The 18,652-nt window shown below is 47.3% G+C and overlaps 4 protein-coding genes across 4 annotated transcripts; 3 read left to right on the top strand and 1 right to left on the bottom strand.

The window, feature by feature from the left end:
* The first annotated feature begins 192 nt into the window (after window positions 1-192).
* On the top strand, window positions 193-3,939 carry LOC108095218 (methionine--tRNA ligase, cytoplasmic). The gene is made up of 6 exons (XM_017196234.1): window positions 193-412; window positions 500-624; window positions 704-1,539; window positions 1,596-1,700; window positions 1,757-2,908; window positions 2,965-3,939. Exons 1-6 carry the CDS (start codon window positions 310-312, stop codon window positions 3,698-3,700), a joined length of 3,057 nt encoding a protein of 1,018 aa, XP_017051723.1. The 5' UTR covers window positions 193-309; the 3' UTR covers window positions 3,701-3,939.
* A 257-nt stretch (window positions 3,940-4,196) lies between these two features.
* Window positions 4,197-14,003, top strand: LOC108095175 (protein dopey-1 homolog). The gene is made up of 11 exons (XM_017196140.2): window positions 4,197-4,339; window positions 4,854-5,089; window positions 5,237-5,415; window positions 5,475-6,707; window positions 6,782-7,082; window positions 7,138-7,906; window positions 8,017-8,125; window positions 8,192-12,483; window positions 12,578-12,773; window positions 12,843-13,185; window positions 13,253-14,003. Exons 2-11 carry the CDS (start codon window positions 4,937-4,939, stop codon window positions 13,472-13,474), a joined length of 7,797 nt encoding a protein of 2,598 aa, XP_017051629.1. The 5' UTR covers window positions 4,197-4,339; window positions 4,854-4,936; the 3' UTR covers window positions 13,475-14,003.
* On the bottom strand, window positions 13,989-15,371 carry LOC108095176. Its single transcript, XM_017196141.1, has 4 exons — window positions 15,142-15,371; window positions 14,453-14,520; window positions 14,219-14,381; window positions 13,989-14,158 (listed from the first exon to the last, which is right to left on the bottom strand). The coding sequence occupies exons 1-4, from the start codon at window positions 15,260-15,262 to the stop codon at window positions 14,061-14,063; spliced, it is 450 nt and encodes a 149-aa protein (XP_017051630.1). The 5' UTR covers window positions 15,263-15,371; the 3' UTR covers window positions 13,989-14,060.
* A 1,193-nt stretch (window positions 15,372-16,564) lies between these two features.
* On the top strand, window positions 16,565-18,042 carry LOC108095245. Its single transcript, XM_017196271.2, has 4 exons — window positions 16,565-16,873; window positions 16,939-17,024; window positions 17,208-17,364; window positions 17,650-18,042. Exons 1-4 carry the CDS (start codon window positions 16,687-16,689, stop codon window positions 17,781-17,783), a joined length of 564 nt encoding a protein of 187 aa, XP_017051760.1. The 5' UTR covers window positions 16,565-16,686; the 3' UTR covers window positions 17,784-18,042.
* The last annotated feature ends 610 nt before the right edge of the window (window positions 18,043-18,652 follow it).

Consider the following 18,652-nt stretch of genomic DNA (forward strand, 5'->3'; position numbering starts at 1 on the left):
GGCCCTACCGGCTAACTGAAAACAACTAAGATTGGCTAAAAAAATGATTTTTTATATTTAATATAAGAAAGAAATCTTTTTTCAAAAAATATTACAAATTTTTGACTGCCAAATTTGTCAATTTATTGCTTCACGTTAAAAAAGCGAAATAAAGCCTAAAGTTATCGATAACAACACCAACGGCGTGACAGCTTTCCGATCGGCTCATCGCTAGAATATTAGTTTCTCGTGGGCATCCACAATTTCGTTAGATTATTAACCCTTTTTGCCACGTAAATTGACTTAGAAGTAGCACCCGATCCCGGCAAGATGATAATCTACACGAACGAGGGCAATCCGCTGGGACTTCAGCTGTTGATGCTAGCCAAATTCGCCAAGCGGCCGGTGCAGGTGCAGTTGGTTAACCTAAATGGTGAGCTCTTTGGATTCCAAATTAGTTTCCAAGAAAATCTGCACTTAAGTGACTCATTTCTGATGCAATAACTGTTGTTCATTGCAGATGCCAAGTACAAGGATCTGCTTGTCCTGCCCACTTTGGAATTGGATAATGGGCTGCGCCTGTTTTCGCCGGCGGCCATCGCCAAGTATCTTCTCGTGGACGAGGGGCACCAGCGGCGGGATGAGGTAAAGATCCCAAAAAAGATATTCTTAAGCCATGACCCCTGAAGGTTAAATCAATTTATGTGTGTGCTTCTCCCCGCAGTGGCTGGAGTGGTCTGCCACGTTGCTGGCTCCAGCTTTGGCCCACCACATGGGCGTGGGTCATAAGGCAGATGCGAATGCCCTGCCCGTGCTGAATGGTCTGGTCAAGAAGCTGGACGACAACCTGAAGTCATCGGCCTTCCTGGCTGGCGACAAACTCGGCGCCGCTGACATCGCCGTGTGGTCTCTCCTGGCTCCGGATGGCACTCTAAAGGGTGCTCAGAATGTGGACAGCTTAAGGGATTGGTATGGCAGAATCAAAGCTCTACCCGAGGTGCAAGAGGTCCTGACCGAACAGCCACTGAAGGATCTCAGCTTCAATGCCCTGCAGCAGTCTAATCGGTACGGTGGATTGCATCACGTTCCCCTTAAACGTTCCAGCCTCGCGGATGCAGGCAAGCTGCTGGTGGATACGACGCCCACAGTTGCTGATACTGTAACAGATGAGGAGATCAGCGCTGCACAGGCCGCCTTCACATACACAACGCCTAAGCAAATTAAAGAGGAGCGTACAGTGCTTCCCAAAGCTGGGGAACGCAATGTTCTCATCACCTCGGCGCTTCCCTACGTCAACAATGTGCCACATTTGGGCAACATCATTGGCTGTGTGCTGTCTGCTGATATCTATGCCCGCTACTCGCGTTCCGCTGGCTACAACACCCTGCTGATTTGCGGCACAGATGAGTACGGCACTGCCACGGAAAACAAAGCGTTGGCCGAGAACCTCACTCCTCGAGAGATCTGCGACAAGTACTTTGAGCTGCATAACGCCATTTACCGCTGGTTCGGCATTGGATTCGATTACTTTGGACGCACCACTACTCAGGAGCAAACTGAGTGAGTTTTGAGTTCCCAAACGAAATTCGCTCAACTTAAAAATATTCTTTTTATAGCATTGTCCAGGAGGCCTTTAAGGATGTCCTTAAAGAAGGATACATCATTACAGAGAGCGTGGAGCAACTGCTTTGCCAGAAATGCGATCGTTTTCTGGCTGATCGGTGGGTATATTTATTATTTCATTAGGAGAACCGTCTAACAAGTAAATGTTTTACAGGTTTGTGGAGGGTACTTGCCCACATCCTGGTTGTGGTTACGAGGACGCCCGTGGCGATCAGTGCGACAAATGTGGCAAGCTGGTGAATGCCACTGAGCTGATCCGTCCCAGGTGTAAGGTGTGCAACAGCGCCCCTGTGCTGCGTTCCTCCGATCAGTTGTTCATCGACCTGCCGAAAGCGGAACCGAAGCTCAAGGAATGGGTGGACAAGTCGGAGGGTGGATGGACGCACAACGCAAAGGTCATCACGAGGGCATGGCTGAAGGAGGGTCTCAAACCGCGTTGCATCACCCGCGACCTGAAGTGGGGCATCCCCGTGCCGCACGAGGGCTTTGAAAATAAGGTCTTCTATGTGTGGTTCGACGCTCCGTTCGGTTACGTGTCCATGACCAAACGGTATACCAAGGAGTACCAGCAGTGGTGGCAGCCAGCCAAGGGCACTGACGTAGAGCTCTTCCAGTTCATGGCCAAAGACAACGTGCCCTTCCACTCGGTGGTGTGGCCCAGTGTCCTGCTAGCAATCAACAAGGGTCATACGCTCGTCTCGCACATCATGGCCACTGAATACCTGAACTACGAGGACGGCAAGTTCAGCAAGAGTCGCGGTATTGGCGTCTTTGGCAACGATGCCCAGGAGACGGGTATCCCAGCTGATGTGTGGCGTTTCTATTTGGCCTCTGCCCGGCCAGAAGGTCAGGATTCCAGTTTCAGTTGGAACGATCTGGCTGCTCGCAACAACTCGGAGCTGTTGAACAACTTGGGAAACTTTGTAAACCGCGCCTTGGTCTTCTGCGAAAAGAACTTCAACGGCACTGTTCCCGAAGTGGCCGTCACTCAGGATGAACTTGTCCTGCTGGCTTTGATAAATCGTGAGCTGCGAGGCTACATAAACTCCCTGGAGAAGGCAAAGCTGCGCGATGGCATCCGCCATCTGCTGGCTATTTCCCGTCATGGAAATGGCTACATGCAGACCCAGCAACCGTGGGTTCTGCTGAAGGGCAGCGAAGATCAGAAGAAGCGCGCTTCCACAATAATTGGTCTGTGTGTCAACATTGCTTGCCTCTTAGCGAATCTCCTCTTCCCTTACATGCCAACCACGGCTAGAACTCTCTTTGACCAGCTCAATGCCAAACAGACGCCACTTAATGCTGAGTAAGTGCCTTTTGAATTGGCTTTTAATTCAAAACTAATGGTATGTTTAAACCCAGGAAACCCCTTGCCACTTTGCTACTTCCCGCTGGTCACAAAATTGGCAAGCCCGCTCCCCTCTTTGCCAAACTGGAGCAGGCTTTCATCGACGAACTTAAGGGAAGATACGGCGGAGCTCAGGACTCAAAGACTCCTGCCCAGAGTCAAACCAGCGCTGCAGATTTGGAGCAAGCCGTGCAGGCTCAGGCGGACAAAGTGCGCCAGCTGAAGGCGAGCACCAAAGACAAATCTGTTTGGCAACCCGAGGTAACTAAGCTGCTGGACCTCAAGAAACAGTTGGAGGAGGCTAAGAAAACTCCAGCTGCTGCTGCCGCCACCCCTCCTTCAAATAGTTCGCCATCAGTCCAAGATCTGGAGAAGGCCATCCAAGAGCAGGGCGACAAAGTGCGCAAGCTTAAGGGTAGCACAAAAGACAAATCCGTCTGGCAGCCAGAGGTGAATGTGCTCTTGGACCTCAAGAAACAACTGGAGTCGGCACAAAAGGCAGCCAAAGCTGCACCTCCCGCCACAGTTCCTGTTCCTTCACCCGTCTCCTCTGCTGACGCTGCTCAAGTCAAAGCATTGGAAGACAAAATAGCTCAGCAGGCCGAAAAGGTCAGGACTCTTAAAGCTTCAGGCGATGCCTCAGTGTGGAAACCTGAAGTAGATATTCTATTGGCCCTGAAAAACGAACTGGCGACACTGACTGGAACACCCGCCGCCGGTGGACAGGGAAAGGGCAAGAAGAAGAAGTAGAATTTGCACTCCCGCACTACAAAACGTACTAATAATCCACGCTGGACATTTTTACCTCAACTCTTCTAATCATCCATTCGATGGCAAACTTTAGTCACGGACTGGCACAGTTCTGTTCACCTCTTTTAAGTTATGCTTTTGCATTTACCTTTGTATTTATTTGAAGTACGGCTAAATATTCAGTTAGTAATTTATTGAGTTTGTGAAGAAAAAATTAAAACCATTGACTTTCGAAGAAATTGATGTTTAAATTTCGATAACCCATTAGGTGACGGCTTATCGATAATATGGTTTAGAGATGTGTAGCCCAGCGATTTTTGGCAAATATGGTAAATATTAGCTTATTAGTAAATAATTTCGGTAGCTTGTACTTTAGAGTTGGTTTTTTTTTTATAAATTTAGTTTTTAAATTTATATTGAAATAGTTCTCAGAGTTGTGAAATGCGCTAGTGGTAAACGGGTTATCGCGGCTTAAGAATACCGGTGAAGAAGTCACGGTTATCTAAACATCGATTTTCATTCCAGCTCTATCGCAAGCGAGTTACAGCAAAAAATTTGCCATGTAAATTCAACACAAAAACAAGAGTGCAATATTTAAACAATGTAAAATGTGTTAAAACGGACAAACGTTAGCTGCGGGTAAAGGGAGAAGTAACTGAGAAGTATTAAGTGTTTGGTTTTTCGAAAACAACGAAGGGGGCACAACAACATAGTCTGTCTGTCCCGTCACGAGCCCCCATCCCCCCGCTCCCTTCACTTATCCACAAAAACAGCAGAATATTCGTCATCAGCTGTGTCTCTCTCCGCTCTCCGTTCCCGTCGAATTAACTGCACTTTTGCTGCCAAGAGAGAAAGAGCTGAAATTTATTCAGAAATTTATTTTGCTCCTGCCACGCGACGTTAGCGTTTGCAGTAGAGAAAATCGGGGCACGATATACCCAATATAAATATATAAGGTCAATTGGCAGTGCCTTCAATTAAGCGATAGAAATCCCCGTTTTTCGCAGGTGCTCCGCTTGCCACACTACTCAAATATGCAGCCCATTAAATTTTAAGCTGAAAAAGCAGCAACCTAAATGTGTGTGGGAGTTGAAATTTCAAGGACGCAACATCAACAAGTGTTTGCTAATTGTTTGCCATTGATTATTCACAGAGCTCTGCCATTAAGCCATTAACGAAAATCATCAAACCCAAGCAAACATCAAGAGTTGGGAGCCACTGGCAAAAGACGTCGCCATGGAATCCGCGGACGCACTCGTCGAGGAGCAGAAACTTATGGCCGAGGCCAAGTACCGCACGTATGTGACCAATATTGACAAGGCGCTGCGCAATTTCGAGTACTCCAGCGAATGGGCGGATTTGATATCGGCCCTAGGAAAGCTTAGTAAGGTACAGAAACAGACTTCCCTTTTGGGGTACACCAGATAAGTAGTGAGTGGAACCTCTGAATCACACAAGTTTCTGCGAAAGGCTCTCAGTTCCTTATCTTCAACTTGTTTTTGATTGTATGCATATGTGTTTCCCCTATTTCGACAGGCCATATCAAACAATACGCAGTACCAGGTCATTCCACGGCGACTGAAGATAGCCAAGCGTCTGGCCCAATGCATGCATCCCGCCCTGCCCTCCGGGGTGCATCTCAAGGCCCTCGAGACCTACTCGGTGATATTCAGCAAAACAGGGCCGGAGCGTCTGGCCACGGAGTTTATATATAGGTCAGTGCAATGATTACCAAATCCATGGCGAGCTTAATTATTTTTTATCTACCCCACAGCGCTGGTTTGTTCCCGCTTCTTGGTTATGCGGCAATGAACGTACGACCCGCCTTGCTGGCCATCTATGAAACATACTTTGTACCCCTGGGTGACAAACTGCGTCCGGCTCTAAGTGGTTTCCTTAATGGTGTATTACCTGGCTACGATTGCGGACTAGATCATTTCGAGCGAATAAGCGCTCTGCTCAAACAAGTGTGCAATGCCGTCAATCCCATGCACTTTTACACCGTTCTCTGGGAGTCGGTGGCCAACAATGCCGCTATCCGTCTGCCGGCCATCACCTATCTGCTAGAGCACTTCAACAAGCGGTTGGATATGCAAGAGCAGATCTACATCATGGGTCACAACAGGGAGATTATGATGTCGGCGTTGTGTGTCTGCCTCAATGATTCGCTGATCCTGGTGCAGCGCAATACGCTGGAGTTCCTGTTGCTCGGCTTCCCCATGCACACGGCGCTGCTGAATGAGGATGACTTGGTGAAACTCGTCACCAACGGGCTCAATACCATACTGCGTAGGGACATGTCGCTGAATAGGAGATTGTTCAGCTGGCTCTTGGGCAGCGAGGTGGCCAAGAACTCGCCAACCTATGACACCCTATCGTTGGACACCTCAAATGCCCCTCTGGAGGAGGAGCCTGAACCTTATTTCGTTAAGCACTCGCGTCACATTCTAATCCGCGCTTTGATCACCACCCTGCGATTGAGTTTGGAGTGTGCTCCCATGGACCTGAAGCCCTACAGGATCATGCTGTCACTACTGGACAAGGCGGAGATCGGCAGTGCCGTACTGGATTACGTGCTCCATGACATTATACGGGCCATGTACATCTCTAGTGGGAATGCGGAGGCTTTAAAATCGGCCAACCTACTGTTCGCCACCTTTGACCCGGCTTACATCTGGAGCTACATGACCAATATGTTTGAGAAAGCCTGCCAGCAGGCGAACTCAGCTCAGGAGAAGTCACAAACAGGAGAAACCTCCGGAAAATATGCTTGCGAAGTGGGATCCGGAGACCCCTGTGTGCTGGAGATCTGCGTGCTGACCGAATTCCTGCTGGAAACCGTTTCTCTGGAGATGTACACGGAGACCACCAGGGTCTATCTGCCCAAGGTATTCCTGGCCATCACCCAGCTGCTCTCTCTGCACATGGATCACGTGAGCAGCAACGAGATCACAGCGTCGCTCAAACTTTGCATGAAGATCGTCTCGAGGGTTCAGCCCATGATAACGTAAGCGAAAACGCGAAACAAAGAACCATCAGGCGATCCTTAGTAACCCCCTTATCTCTTTGTTTTCCCCGCAGAAGTCCCATAAAACTGAACAAGCTGATAGAGCAGGGCGGTGGGTCTTCGTCTGATGAAAAAATCACTGTAAATTCGGCGAGTGAGATTGGCAAAACGGATGCCGGAGCTCAAGGCACTTCCCTAGAGAAGAGCAAGTCCGACTCGCGGCTTAATCAGTTTGCTGAGAACTCGCTGCACGGCACGGATCCAAATGACGAAGATCTCATCCGGCGGTCGGCGTCCAATCAGAGCGTGGGACGTCACAGTCCCAACAAGAAGAAGGCCAAGTCAATTTCTCGACTCTCTGAGTTGGATAAAGATGTAAGTATCTTTGGTGGAAATATCTTATCTTTTATTAATCATTTCTTGACTATAGATTAGCGCCTCCGATACTGGGCAGCAGTCGTCATCGGATCTAGACACCCCGCGGAGCATCAAGAAGCTCAAGGCCAAGGCCAAAGCTCCGTTTATACGCAGCCCAAAAAAACAGCGGCCCAAGGATATTGTCCTTGTTCAACCAAACGCGCCAGCGGAAGTGGGAGATGGCGTTAGCGCAGAAGAGCCAAAAAGCGCTCCGCCAGATCAGTCGCCGCAGTTCCAGCTGGATGAGGAGAGCCGGGCCACCCAACAGCGCGGATTCTCCATTCTGGAGAAGTGCATCCGCCAGTACGAGATCTTCTTCGAGGTTTACTTGGCCCGCAAGCTGTTGCACATTGAATCTGAAGCGAAAGAGTGCGGCGTGAAAGTTCAGCTGCAGCGAACCACTAGCACCTGTCACACATCCAATCTTTTTATGGTGGAACAGGTGCTGGAGCACGAGTGTCCCGTAAGGGAGTCACAAATCGAACGACTTTTTAACTTGCTCCGCGTGGACATTGTGCCGCGTTCGAAGCAGCTGCAGCGCCTGCTCAATAGATCCTTGCCGCTGCCCGCCAGCGCCAGTGAGCTAAGCAGCGACAGCGAAGCGCAGGAGGAGAAGCAACAGAGCCTGCTCATTGACGGGCAGACCCAGCGAAGTGTGCAGCAACTGGCCGAGCTCCAGTTGAGCCTCTCCCTGCGTGGAGCTATTAAACTGGCGGCGACTCTGCTGGTGGAGATGTCGACCTTTCCCAACTGCAATAAACACATTGTGTTGGACAAAAACGGTGAGTGGCTTTAGAGCTCATTGTTAGAAAACCGATTGTTAAATAATCACGGGTGTTTTGTCATTGTTCTTTTTTCTTGTGACTAATATTAATTGTTTTATTCGTATCAGAACCTGAGCTGCCCAACTGGTTAAAGGTTCTGTGCCTGGTGGCGTGTTTTGCTCAAAGTGACAAGGAATTGCAGGTGGCTTCCATTACCACGCTCTTTGATTTAATAAGGTTGGTGAAAATTAAATACCATTTTGATGAGTACAATTCACTTTATAACGTCTGCCTGCTTTTCAGTCTACTGCGCTCCCAAATCGAGCACACGACAAGTCCGGGAGTCACCTTCGTGGTAATGCTACCGCTTCTAAAGTTTGGCCACGTCAGCTACATGGAGCAGCACACTCGCGTCTTCCAACTGGTGAGCTCCATTCTGTGGGATTACCTTGGAGCCGCGGGCATAGACCCTGCCCAGATTGCAGCGCTACTCCATCAGCTGCACAGCTGCCTGGAAAGCGGTTTGGTGGAAACGGTTATTGGAAACCGAATGCAGGCGCAGCATTTGCTTCAAATCCAGCCACAATCCCGTACAGAATTGAGCAGAACTGCTTTGCGCAGCTACCAAACTGAGCGGCTGGCGGAAGCTCAGCTTCTCTGCCCCACGGAATCCACGGAGAGATTGAGAGAGAGCCAGGCACGAAGCTTCAAGAAGTTCGAGCTGTTGTGGCATCTGGGCAGAGACAAGCAGACCACGCGTGGATTTGAGAAGACGCTGCTGAAAGTGTTGGACACCCTCGCATTGCCACATTACATGTCCGAGCGTACTTTCGTGACCAATTGGCTGCAGGCATCCCTCCTCCGAGGAGATCTCGCCCGCCTGACCAAGCCTCTCTACAAGATCCTCCTCTCGGCAAGCTCCAAGCGCGTGGGAATCGTCCACATGCAACAGTTGTACCGCGAAGCGGATGCCGAGGCAACGCCTGCTTTCGAGCGGGATGTGTACGCCATCAGTTCGGAGCAGGGCAATGTCAAGTACCATCACATGGAGACGACCAGCGGGGGCAAGAAAAAGAGCCCGATCAGGAACTTTCCCAAGAAGATCTTTGGGGTCACATTGAGTGGTGGGAAGGCCAACAAGGTGTCCAACTTTGTGAGCGACAAATCAACTGTGGCCGCTTGCAATGAGGCAGCACAGGATGTGAACACCATCGGCCTGATCATTAATCCACTCGAGAATGCAAACGATTTTGACGACGAGACGGATTTGGAAGAGCCCCGCATCGAGATTCCGCACAAGGAGACGCCGCTGGAGCAGAAACTGGCCAGCGCCATGGACGAGAGCGAACAACCTTCGCAGGAGCAACCACCGAATCCACCGGATCAGAGTCAATACGACCAGGACATAACAGACCATTCGGACAGCAGCGACTTCGAGTCGGACTCGGAGCTTCGCGAGACGAGCCTGGAGAAGGAGGATAGCCTCACAGTCAGCTCGAGTGCTGGAGTCAGTGATGATGTTAAGCGTTTCGTCGGCGACTGTGAAAGTGTCACCGAGGCGTTGACCCAGCACGAAAAGATCAAAAGCCGCAAGACCTATCGCTTGACCAGGGAGAAAACCCCGGGAGAATCCAGTCTCAACTCTCTGGAGCAGAAGGACCAGGATCACCAGAGCATCCCCGACCTGCAGGCAGATGCTCTGCCAGCGGATGAATACTTTAGGGAAGACAAAAAGCTGGGCAAGCGGAAGAAACTCCTAACTGCTGGCGACAAAAAGCGACTCAGTTGTATTTCCAAGACCTCCACGGACAGCAACCTCAGTGGCTCCCACGTGGAGCAAGCGGAGCAGGAGGATGAAACAGAGCCTGGAACCGAATCCACCATTAATGTGGAGGACAAGCGACGTAATCTCAGTTTGGAGACCAGCAAACTTCAGCCTGATATGCAGAAGACCCTGGAGAAGGGTAAACAGAACGTGGAGATCCTGCGGCAGAATAATGCAGCTGCAGCGGCGGCGGCGGCAGCAGAGGAGCAAGTCAGTCTGCGCAGCTCGGTGAAGAGCAGCGTTTCCCTGACGGATGCCGCCCACCTGTACCACAACCACCTGTTGATCTACTTGGCTATTTACGACACACGTCAGACTTTGTATGCTTTGCAGACGCTTCGCAATATAATCTGCTGCGACCGCCGCACCTTCCTTTGCCTGTCGATAACCACATCCTTTTCGAGCTCCAGTCTGAAGCAGTTGCTCGTGCGTCATCGCAAGAGCATTTCCGGCAAAGGATTCGATGGCGGAGTGGGCAGCTCTGAGTACGCTCAGGGATATCGCGGCTGCATGCAGCTGGAGCTACTGGTCACGCTCTGTTTGTTCTACGCCCGTGGATACTTCCAGAAGGAATCCCAGGACGCCCAGCGTCAGCCGCCTACGCTGCAGGATATTGTGAACAACCGGAGGATCCAGCTGGAGAGCATCGAACTGCTAACGCTGATCTGCTCGGAGCTCATTGAGATCGTCAAAGGAATGGGCAAAGGACTAGCCAACTATATCGCCGATTTGTTGGCCCGCGCCAAGCTGCAGAAGGTGATGCTGCACTGCCTCAACAGCTCAGTGTGCAGTTACGGCCGAAGAGCAAACTCCAACAGCGGGAGCTATGCGGAGCAAGTGCTGAGCTTCAACGATCCGCAGGATGATCAGTTGCATGCGGACTGCTTCCAGCTCCAGTTGCTGCGTTTGCTGTTGGCCGTAATCCGCCTGGAGCACGAGGTCCACCAGCTGCGGCAGGATACGCCGCCTGCTGCTGGCGAGGACTCTGCCGGCAATGCGTCGCCCACTCGCCTGGCGGAGGGAGCGGCAGCCAATGTGAAGTATCTACCCAATTGTCTGATCAGCCAACAGCCCATGTTCCTAGCCGCCGTCTTGGGTGCACTGCAGCAGGAACGCCTGCGTCACCTGCACCGCAACTGGACGGATTTGGTGACCTCCTCGCTCAACTGCTTCTCCTTCGGCTCACTCACGAATATTGTGATCAGCGTGGTCCATCAGCTGTGCAGTAATCTGGATCGGCTGGCCAAGATGGGCCTCCCCCAGCAGCGACACTTCCCGCCGGACTATGTGGTCTCCCAACTGGAGGCACTGACCATCCTGTGCCACTACTGCTTGCTGGACAATACGCAGCAGACGGCGCTCTCACACCTGTTCAATCAAGCTTACCCGCAGACCAGCTCCTCGGCGCAGAGCTCCAGCACGGGTCAGTTGCTCAACAGCATCGTACATTCCTTCCTCTCGGCCAGCGAATCATCCACCTCGGCGCCGGCACCAAGGAACCCTCAACTGCAGGCGGCACGCAATGCCGTCCTCTCGCATCTCCCGCGGATCATGAGCAGCGTGGCTGCCATTTGGGACAGCGAACTGGGTCAACTGCGCCCAGTGCGCCAGCAACTTCTGGAGTTCCTTTCGCCGGTGTCGCTGCATCATGGATGCAACTTCTTGGCGGCCGTCGCTGTTACCTGGCAGCAGCGGGGAATCCCCTCGAATATGAGTGGATTAAGCATCGCCGAGCAGTTCCAGAGGAATTCCACGCTGCAGGCGTGTCCCGCGCAGCTCTCGCTGGTTTCCCTGGTCTCCAGCATCCGGGTGATGCCCATGGACTCCTTCGTGATGACGCTGCACCACGTAGTGCGCTCCCCGCCGCCAATCCACCGGCCACCTGCCCAGCTCAGCATCGAGGTGAGCTCCCTGGAGCTCTTCTACTTCTACATGAAATCGGCTCCTGCTCCCCAGTTAGCGGATGCCTGGAGCTCACTGTTGGCACTCATCCGGGATGGCTTGAATCTGACACCGCCGGCGCAGTTCGCTTTGCTGATGCTCCTGAACGAGTTCGTCCAGCGTTGCCCGCAAATGCCGTTCCAGGACAAGAAAGAAGTGCGGGAGCTGCACGATGTGACTTCCCGCTTGGTGGATTCTCTCTCCAGCGTGGCTGGATCCTGCCTAGAGCAGACCACCTGGCTGCGTCGCAACCTGGCCGTAAAAGAAGATACCGATGGGCTGGCCAAGGATAACAGCGTCGGAGGCGGCGGACTTCAGCAATATTCTCTGCAGGCACAGAGCGTACTGGCAGCCATACTGTCCAATCTACTGGACGTGGCATACGGTTCCCAGGAGAAGGACAAGGTGGTCAACATAGTGACGCCACTGCTGTACAACATCACTCCCTACTTGAAGAACCACACGGCGCGGAATGTTCCCTTTTTCTACGCCTGCTCCGCTCTGTTGGCCAGCTTGAGTGGCTATCAGTACACGAGGAAGGCGTGGCGCAAGGACATGTTGGACCTCTTGCTGGACAACGCCTTCTTCCAGATGCACGTCTCCTGTCTGCCCTTCTGGCGCATGATCATGGACAGCCTGATGACATACGACAATACCACGTTCCGGGAGCTCATGACCCGCGTCTCGCTTTCTCAAGCAGGCAGTCTGAACATCTTCACTTCACGGGATCAGGAGTACGAGCAGAGGGCCATGCTGCTCAAACGGCTAGCGTTTGTCATCTACTGCAGCGAGTTTGACCAGCACAACAAGTACATGCCAGACATCCAGGGTGAGAAATTAAACTTTAATATACTTACTGTAGTATTCTGTACTTTAGCAGAAATTCGTGGATGTAGGTACTAACTTTTTTTATTTTCCCCCAGAGCAATTGGCCAATAGTCTGCGACTGGTTCCCATGGGTCCTTCCGTGCAGGCCGCCGTTTTCCTGTGCTTCCGCGTGCTGCTCCTACGCATGTCACCCGATCACGTCACCTCGCTGTGGCCCATAATCATTGCGGAAATGGTGCAAGTGTTCCTCCAAATGGAACAGGAACTCAAATCGGAGAGTGAGGAAAGAAGGTAAGTAAATTCAACCGGTTGATAAGACCTTTTCATTAATTAAAAAACTTGAAAACGCCTTTCCTGTAGCCAACAAATGCGCATGCCCTCAGGAATTGATGTATCGTGGTCATCGGCTTCTGGAGCGAGCAATGGCTACAACTCGCAGACGCCGATGCAACATTGGCGATCCGTACAGTTGGAAGCGTGTAAGCTGCTGGAACTGGGGTGCGTGCTGCCCGCCACCAAGCTGCCTCACTTCCAAATGTATCGATGGGCCTTTGTGGGCACCGAGTTCGACGTGCACGAGGAGGAGGTTCGCCTGCCCAACGGAAGCCTAGAGAACTTGGCCACCTTGCCCACTGCGCTCTACGTGCCGCATGTGAGGCGAGTGGCCAGGCTGATGGACATGAAGTACACCAGTCAGTCGCCGGTGAGTCATTCGCTTACTATTTATATACCTAAACATGATTAATTAATCATTTTTGGACTTTCTGTAGATATTGCAACGTCCCAGCAATCGACACCTGATGCTGCATTTCCAGCAACTGCAATCGCTACAGGAGCTGTACGCCTTCTTTACCACTTTGGGCATCAGTTGCCCGCAGCCGCGCAACTTCGCCGACACGGAGAACGATGTGGCCAACTGTTTGCAGGAGATCGAGGAGGTGCTGGCCAACGATTTCCTTGAGAAGCTGCCCAGCATAACAACGCCAAGATGAAAACCGGCCGTTGCCCACCGGCAGACACAGTCGCAGATCCAAGCGATTGGGTCGCAGTTCGAGCTCAAGCTGAACCTGAATCTGAATCTGGGTGTGGAGTCTGCCATTGAGACGACGGGCAGTGCCGGCCAGGCAGCCCGCATCCTGGCCGCCGTGCAGGCCAAGCTAACCAGCCAAAATGCCGAGACGAGCTTCACGCAGACCCAAATCACGAATAACAGCAGCAACAATAAGAAGACCAACTTTCCATTTTATGTCTAAGTAAGGAGGAGATGAATCCGGATTCCGGAGACGATGCCCCGAGTATGATAGCTAGCTATATAGATAGATGACTGCGACGCGCATATAAAATGTCCGTAGTAGCGTGATTGATCGTTTTAAATGTTGAGTGTTTAAAAACGCGGTAGCCCAATAGCCAAAAGCGCCCTGTATGTATGTATATGTAACCAATGTATTTAACTGTTGATAGTTGCTCCCGAATCGATGTGAATAAAAGATGTGTTTAACGACAAACTGCAATTCAAATAAACAAGCGCGTTTTATTGAAACGGGGACTTCCCCCAACGAACAGTCTAGCAGTTAAGAACTAAATCACATTCACTGTGCGTGGCGAATTGCTGTCCTCACGATTCTTAAGCTGGAGGTAGTGGGAGTACACAAGACGGGCGCTGAAGGCAATAAGTACTGAAATTGTATTGGCGACTTTTAGTCAGATGGCTTTATAAATGGCATAGGAATACTTACAGAAATTAATGATGTAGATGATCAAGGCGCCAAAAATGTTGTTAAATCCAGTAGCCTCACGATATCCGCCGTAGTGGAAGATAACACCCAAAACGGCGAACGGAAAGCTGATAGCTTCAATCGCGGCGAAAATCAACCAAACTATGAACAGCTTTGGCTTTTCCTGAAATTACGGGATTTATGTTGCGGTTGGTTTGGGAAGCTTTTTTCTGAGTTAACTGTATATGTATTTACCCTCTGAGTGCCGATAAGTAAACAAACATTTGCAACAACAACAATTGCAAATCCAACAAAGTTGAGTACTGAAATGAGAATCATATATGTATATAATTTATTTTAGGTTTGTACCAAAGGTAATATAAATTCCGGTTTGCAAATTAACCAATGTTTAAAATTGAAAGCTTGTATAAAAAGTAAAATATTCGTAACGCCTAAGACATCGATGACATAATTTTTCCATGTATGGAACCATATTGAATGTTATTATTAGGAAGTCAAGACAATAACTTTTTTATATTTTTAATCTCTCTTCATATACTCTGGCTTTTATAATACGATTAGGGTGCGTGAACCAAAATAACCATGAAAAATATAAGTACAGTACAGTAAAACATTTAGTTTAAAACATAAAAGCTTGATGAATGGCGTGAAAATTGCCCCTAAAGTTTGTTTCCAGTTGAGGAAAATTCTACTCAGAAATTGCGGAATCTGGGAAATTCGCATGTATCTAGAATAAACACGAGCTGGAAGTCGTCACCGATGTCGTCATCCAAACAAGTGATGTATTCAAAATGTTTTTGTAAAACGAAACGCGTTTTGCTCGAATGGATTAGCTCATGGTTTTTTTTGTCTAAATGCTTTTGTATATGTATGGTATTATGCTTTTAGAAACAAACAATTGCCACGCCTCGAATTTCTTTTACCGTTTGGAGCGACTAGTACGCTTAATGTCATGCTAACTAGCCAGTAGATCGCTATTCCGAGACACCAGCTACGGAGATCCGAGTTGCACGGTCCATTATCCACCACAAGATCTATCTTCATTTTGGGATTTTATATTGTTTTATCAAAGGGAAAACAATATTATGGCACTGAACCGGTTTGCGAGAAGTAAGCGCACGGAAACACGACCGAACTGGGCAAGAATCAAAAGACAACTGAATCTGTTAAGTCGTGCTCTCTGAGAAGCAACAGTTGGGCAAAACTGAGCAACAAAAGTTTGTTTTAAATCTTGTAATTTAAATGTGAAAAAAAGGTTTTCTGCATAAATATTAATATTTTTTAAGTTTTAAATCAAAAACTCAAGAGCTTTTTATACATGTCCTTAAATTACGTAATTTTGGTTGAAAAGGTCATTGGTTTGGTAGGAAGGGCTTAAAAGTAGACAATTCTTTGATTACGTAAAATAGTTAAGGTATTGGAAACGATTAATGATTTCTATAAGCCCACATAGATAAGATTCCATAGCACAAAATTTAATAGCTTCTGGTTTGATTACGATTTTAAAAAATGATCCTTCAAACCATTTAGAAATATGGTTTTTCATTTTATTAACACAACAAGATACACAAAACCGTGACACCTGTTGCGCAGTGTAAAAAAATTAATACAACTAAAGAGATGAAAGAGTCAGACAACATAAAACAGAGTGTGCATAAAGTCATCTCATTTTAAGCAAAAACAAATAGCAGGTTACATCTTTTTATTTACGGTTACTTTTTAAACGTTTTGCAGCCCTGATTGTGTGACTGTTTCTACTGAGTTGTCTTGTAGTTTTTGGAATTTATAAAATAAAATGGGTAGATTAGATTATTTCTTTAAAATGTTTGTGTTAGACTAAATAGTTTTTAGTTATGTAAATACATAATAAAATTTTAAATGATAATTTAAATACAAAATAAAGTGAGATATTGTAAAAATTGTAAAGTGATCTGACACGGGGCCTGTCAGATCAGAACTGATGGAATGCAATTGACTTATAAGAAAGGTTGTTGTGACTTTTGTTAAAAAAAAACATCACCAAAAACTTTGTTCTTGAAAACTTCCTTTTTTTTTAAGATTCACAATTCTTTTTTTATGTCAAGTTTATAAAAGTATAATGAGCTACATATATGTCTGCAGATAATTTTGAATGCATCTTTTTGTGTGAAGATATGTTTACAATTTTTGCCAGAATTTTTTTTTTATAGACACGGCTTAGAAAGTAATTATGAAAATCGATCTTCGTTTTCCACACCATCAGTTAAATGTAAAAAACAATGTCAACACAGGAAATAATTGGGCTTGCGTGAGTTACTGGTACCTCAAACATCGATAGTCGCCGGGAAACACCGATGTTTCCACCTCTAGTAGTCAAATAATTGCGACTTACATTTTATATTGCAATTGCATTTCTGCAACGCCGACAGACTAAAGCGGTTTGATTTTTTTTATCAACAAATAGAGAGGAAGTCCCGTTTCCATCGAAGATGTTGAACTCCGTTTGCTGCATGCGCCTACACACCTACGGTGTGGTTATCGGATGGCTGGGCGCGATTTTCTCCTTTTTGGGCACGATCCTTGTGTCCGTGGCCTTGGGATTCGCCGATGAAATTGCAAAGCAGATCGTTGAACAAAACCCAAGCAGTAATCTTACAGTTGATAGTGTTCGCAGTGGTAAGTATTATTTCACAATAGCAACGCTCAATGAAATTAAGTACTGTTTTTATGGTTTCTTTCAGCGCTTGTCATAGTATTATGTATTTATCTTGGGTTGACGGTGATTAATCTTCTGTCTTCGACAATGTTGATTGTAGGAACTGTTAAGGTGAGTCTAAAAAAATTATATAACGGCTTCCTTTGCCCTTACAAGACAGAAGAATCCATTTTAATAAGTGATACAATTCTAGCAAAAAAAATACTGTTCACTGAATTGCTAAATCTTCATATAAAAGCAACATGTGTGTCAGTTTGTTTCTACAAGTATCGAACGTTTTGTTTTTGATTTCAGGAACGCCATCTCCTCCTGCTTCCTTGGCTAATTAACAACGGAGTGTTGATGGTCTTTGGAATTATAGCCAATATTACCATTTGGGCACAGATGATTGGATCTTCGGTGCCCGCATCAAGTGTCATACCAATGATTTTGCCGACAATTCTTTCTCTCGGTAAGCTTAACGTGACTCAGTGACGGATTTACGGGGATTACATCCCCACCTTCCCCCTCATTCCCGAGATTCCCGAGATTCCCGAAATTCCATAGACTAGATTTACACAGAAAATTTTTTTCAATCCACCGCTGAGGTGACTCATTGTTTTTTATATAATGCATGTGGGAAATGGGTATACACAGCCTTTGTTGCGAAATTGTGGTTCCCCATTGCTCTTATCTGCGATCACTCTGTAATTACAGTCGCACCCAATGAACCCTGTTCTCTATTTGCTCGTTTCAGCACTCTCGATTTATCTGTACTATGGTGTTTACTCGCTCTTCAAGAAGATCCAGGCCTCCAGTGAGCTCCAACGCCCACTGATCCCGCCGGCAAGCCAGCAGACAAACTCCTATCCCAGCTACACCAAGATCTGAGCTAGAATTTGAGTCCCTTTTGCTGCATTGTATACCTTTCGAATATTTAAAGTGGAGCTTTCTTTATATCGTTTCTTTATATTTACAACGGATTTCAGTGCTTATATTTGCTAGTTATACCAAAATTATCTTGTGTTATCGATGCAGCAAAGGAGAGACATTTTATATGTATGAATGCACATACATACAACGAATTCTTGTACTCTTTTTGATTAAATGTAATCCATTTTGCATGCTTATACATACATATATAAACCCACCCACGCTTGGGTTTTATTTTTTGCGTATTTAATTTCTGAAGTGCCATTCTACGAGTGGCTCTGAAAGTATACATATTTATGTGATAACAAACGACTTAGAAAATCCAAATTTATAACATTTTCAAAGTTTAGGACTGCGGAAGCTTTATTGATACAAACCGTTTTGCTATATATTGCTTATTTATCTGTCGTGTCTGGGTTATATATCTAAGCCTTACAACAAAATAAAAAAAAATTGGAACATCAAAACTCAGAATTTTAATTGGTTGGGTCGCCACAAAATGTTATCTTTTCACGTTTAGGGAACAGAGTAATTCAGCTTTTTTATATTTTGATAATCAATAAATTTAAACTAATTCTGAAGTAACAAGTTGCGCTATTCAAAACATCAAAAAAACAATTTTCAAGTCACTGCAAATATATAAAATCGTAGGAACCTGAATATTATATATATATGTCATATATTTTTCAATCCAAAGTAATGTAAGCAGAATGAAATAATTTGAATTTTATCAAAAACGTTGCTTCATGTACATAATTCAAATTTAAAATACCGATGTAATCGACTTCAAATAAGTATTGATCGTTATCGGTTTCTTTAACAACACA

The sequence above is a fragment of the Drosophila ficusphila genome, unplaced genomic scaffold (assembly GCF_018152265.1).
Source record: "Drosophila ficusphila isolate 14025-0441.05 unplaced genomic scaffold, ASM1815226v1 contig_414, whole genome shotgun sequence".
Lineage (NCBI taxonomy): Eukaryota > Metazoa > Arthropoda > Insecta > Diptera > Drosophilidae > Drosophila > Drosophila ficusphila.